Source organism: Petromyzon marinus, chromosome 67 (assembly GCF_048934315.1).
Source record: "Petromyzon marinus isolate PM22_M1 ecotype Great Lakes invasive population chromosome 67, UKy_Petmar_22M1.pri1.0, whole genome shotgun sequence".
Classification (NCBI taxonomy): domain Eukaryota; kingdom Metazoa; phylum Chordata; class Hyperoartia; order Petromyzontiformes; family Petromyzontidae; genus Petromyzon; species Petromyzon marinus.
Window position 1 is genome coordinate 3,758,142 of NC_133733.1, and position 2,373 is coordinate 3,760,514.

A 2,373-nucleotide genomic window follows, 5' to 3' on the forward strand; every position below is an offset into this window, starting at 1 on the left:
AGGTCGTGGGTTCCATCCCAACCCTGACGATGCCTGCTGCTGCTGCTGTATATTTGGAGTCTGCGCGTGTTTCTCTCTCCCCGTAGATTTTTCTCCGGGTCCTCCGGTTTTTCCCCCTCCACGTTTAAAATCTACGCCGCGCGTTGTTCAGAGTCTTTGGTTACTGCTACGAACGTCCACGTGACAATGATGATGACGCCTTCACTTTGTGTGAGCTATCGTTTGTGTTTACCAGGCACGCTTCTCACAGCATAGCTACGTAGCCGCAGAGTGGGGCTATACCTGGTCAAATTAAATAGCTCAGTTTTAGTGTGGGTCCCTATGGGTTCTCTGTGGGTCTCGGTGGGTCCCTATCGTTCTTCACGGGTCTCTGGATCTCTGGGTCTCTGTGAGTATGGGCCACGATTGGTCTCTGTGGGTCTCTGTGGGTGTGGATAAGTATGGGTCTCGATGGGTCTCTGCGGGTGTGGATGAGTGTGGGTCTCTAAGGGTCTCTGTAGATTTCTGACGGTTTATATGGTTCTTTTTTGGTCTCTGTGGGTCTCTGTGGGTCTCTATGAGTATGAGTCTCTGTGGGTCTCTGTGGGCCTGGATGAGTATGGGTCTCTGTAGTTTCCTGTGGGTCTCTGTAGTTCTATATGAGTGTCTGGATCTCTGTGGGTCTCTATGAGTATGGGTCTCTGTGGGTCTCTGTGGTTTTATATGAGTCTCTGTATACCTGTGGGTCTCTATGAGTATGGGTCTCTGTGGGTCTCTGTGGGTCTCTGTAGTTCTATATGAGTTTCTGGATACCTGTGGGTCTCTATGAGTATGGGTCTCTGTGGGTCTCTGTGGGTCTCTGTGGTTTTATATGAGTCTCTAGATACCTGTGGGTCTCTATGAGTATGGGTCTCTGTGGGTCTCTGTGGGTCTCTGTGGTTTTATATGAGTCTCTAGATACCTGTGGGTCTCTATGAGTATGGGTCTCTGTGGGTCTCTATGGGTCTCTGTGGTTTTATATGAGTCTCTGGATACCTGTGGGTCTCTATGAGTATGGGTCTCTGTGGGTCTCTGTGGTTTTATATGAGTCTCTGAATACCTGTGGGTCTCTATGAGTATGGGTCTCTGTGAGTCTCTATGGGTCTCTGTGGTTTTATATGAGTCTCTGGATACCTGTGGGTCTCTATGAGTATGGGTCTCTGTGGGTCTCTGTGGGTCTCTGTGGTTTTATATGAGTCTCTGAATACCTGTGGGTCTCTATGAGTATGGGTCTCTGTGGGTCTCTGTGGTTTTATATGAGTCTCTGAATACCTGTGGGTCTCTATGAGTATGGGTCTCTGTGGGTCTCTGTGGGTCTCTGTGGTTTTATATGAGTCTCTGAATACCTGTGGGTCTCTATGAGTATGGGTCTCTGTGGGTCTCTGTGGTTTTATATGAGTCTCTGAATACCTGTGGGTCTCTATGAGTATGGGTCTCCGGCTCTCTATGAGTCTGTTATGAATTCCCACATGGCGGCGGCGATGATGATGATGATGATGTCGCCACTGCGTGTGAGCTCTCGTTTGCGTTGACCAGGCTCCCTCATGAAAAAAAAAGAGCTCACCTAGCAGCTCAATGTTTGGGGCATTACCTGGTTGAAAAATATTTCTATATCATCGATCGGGCGACAGTTTTTTTTGATCGATCAATCGATCGATCCGCTTTGCCCAGGACCTGGAGCTGCTGGAGTCGGTGTGGGAGTTGGCACGCGAGTGGGAGCTCTGCTGGAGCAGCTGGAAGCTGGGCCACTTCGCCTCCCTCGACTGCGTCACCATGGAGGCGACGGCGCACAGCCACCACAGGCAGATGATCAAGCTGGCACGGGATGCCAAGGTGCGCTCGCTCGTCCCGTCACCCGCTCGCTGGCGCGGTCACCCGCTCGCTGGAACAGTCACCCGCTCGCTGGCGCGGTCACCCGCTCGCTGGGAGAGTCACCCGCTCGCTGGAACAGTCACCCGCTCGCTGGAACAGTCACCCGCTCACTCACCCCGTCACCCACTCACTCACCCTGTCACCCACTCACTCACCCAGTCACTACCTGACCCAGTCGCCTGGGTGAATGATGGAGTGGGTGGGTGGTTGAGTGGGTGGGTGGGTGAGTGAGTGGACAAGTGAGTTGGTGGATGAGTGAGTGGGTGGGTGGATCAGTGGGCGGAGGGATGAGCGAGTGGGTGGGTGAATGAGTGGGTGGGTGAGTGGGCAAGTGAGTGGTTTGATGAGCGAGTGAGTGGGTGAATGAGTGGATGGGTGAGTGAGTGGACAAATGCGTTGGTGGATAAGCGAGTGGGTGGGTGGATGAGTGGGCGGATGGATGAGCGAGTGGCTGGGTGAATGAGTGGGTGGGTGCGTGAGTGG

The 2,373-nt window shown here is 52.8% G+C and overlaps 1 protein-coding gene across 1 annotated transcript in view; it reads left to right on the forward strand.

Annotated features, from left to right (window-relative positions):
• The first annotated feature begins 1,658 nt into the window (after window positions 1-1,658).
• Window positions 1,659-2,373, forward strand: part of LOC142906574 (dynein axonemal heavy chain 2-like) — a 47,465-nt gene continuing 46,750 nt past the window's right edge. Inside the window, exon 1 of the mRNA XM_076054705.1 lies at window positions 1,659-1,851. Within this exon, the coding sequence (XP_075910820.1) occupies window positions 1,792-1,851 (60 nt within the window). The 5' untranslated portion in view covers window positions 1,659-1,791. The remainder of the gene's footprint in view (window positions 1,852-2,373) is intronic.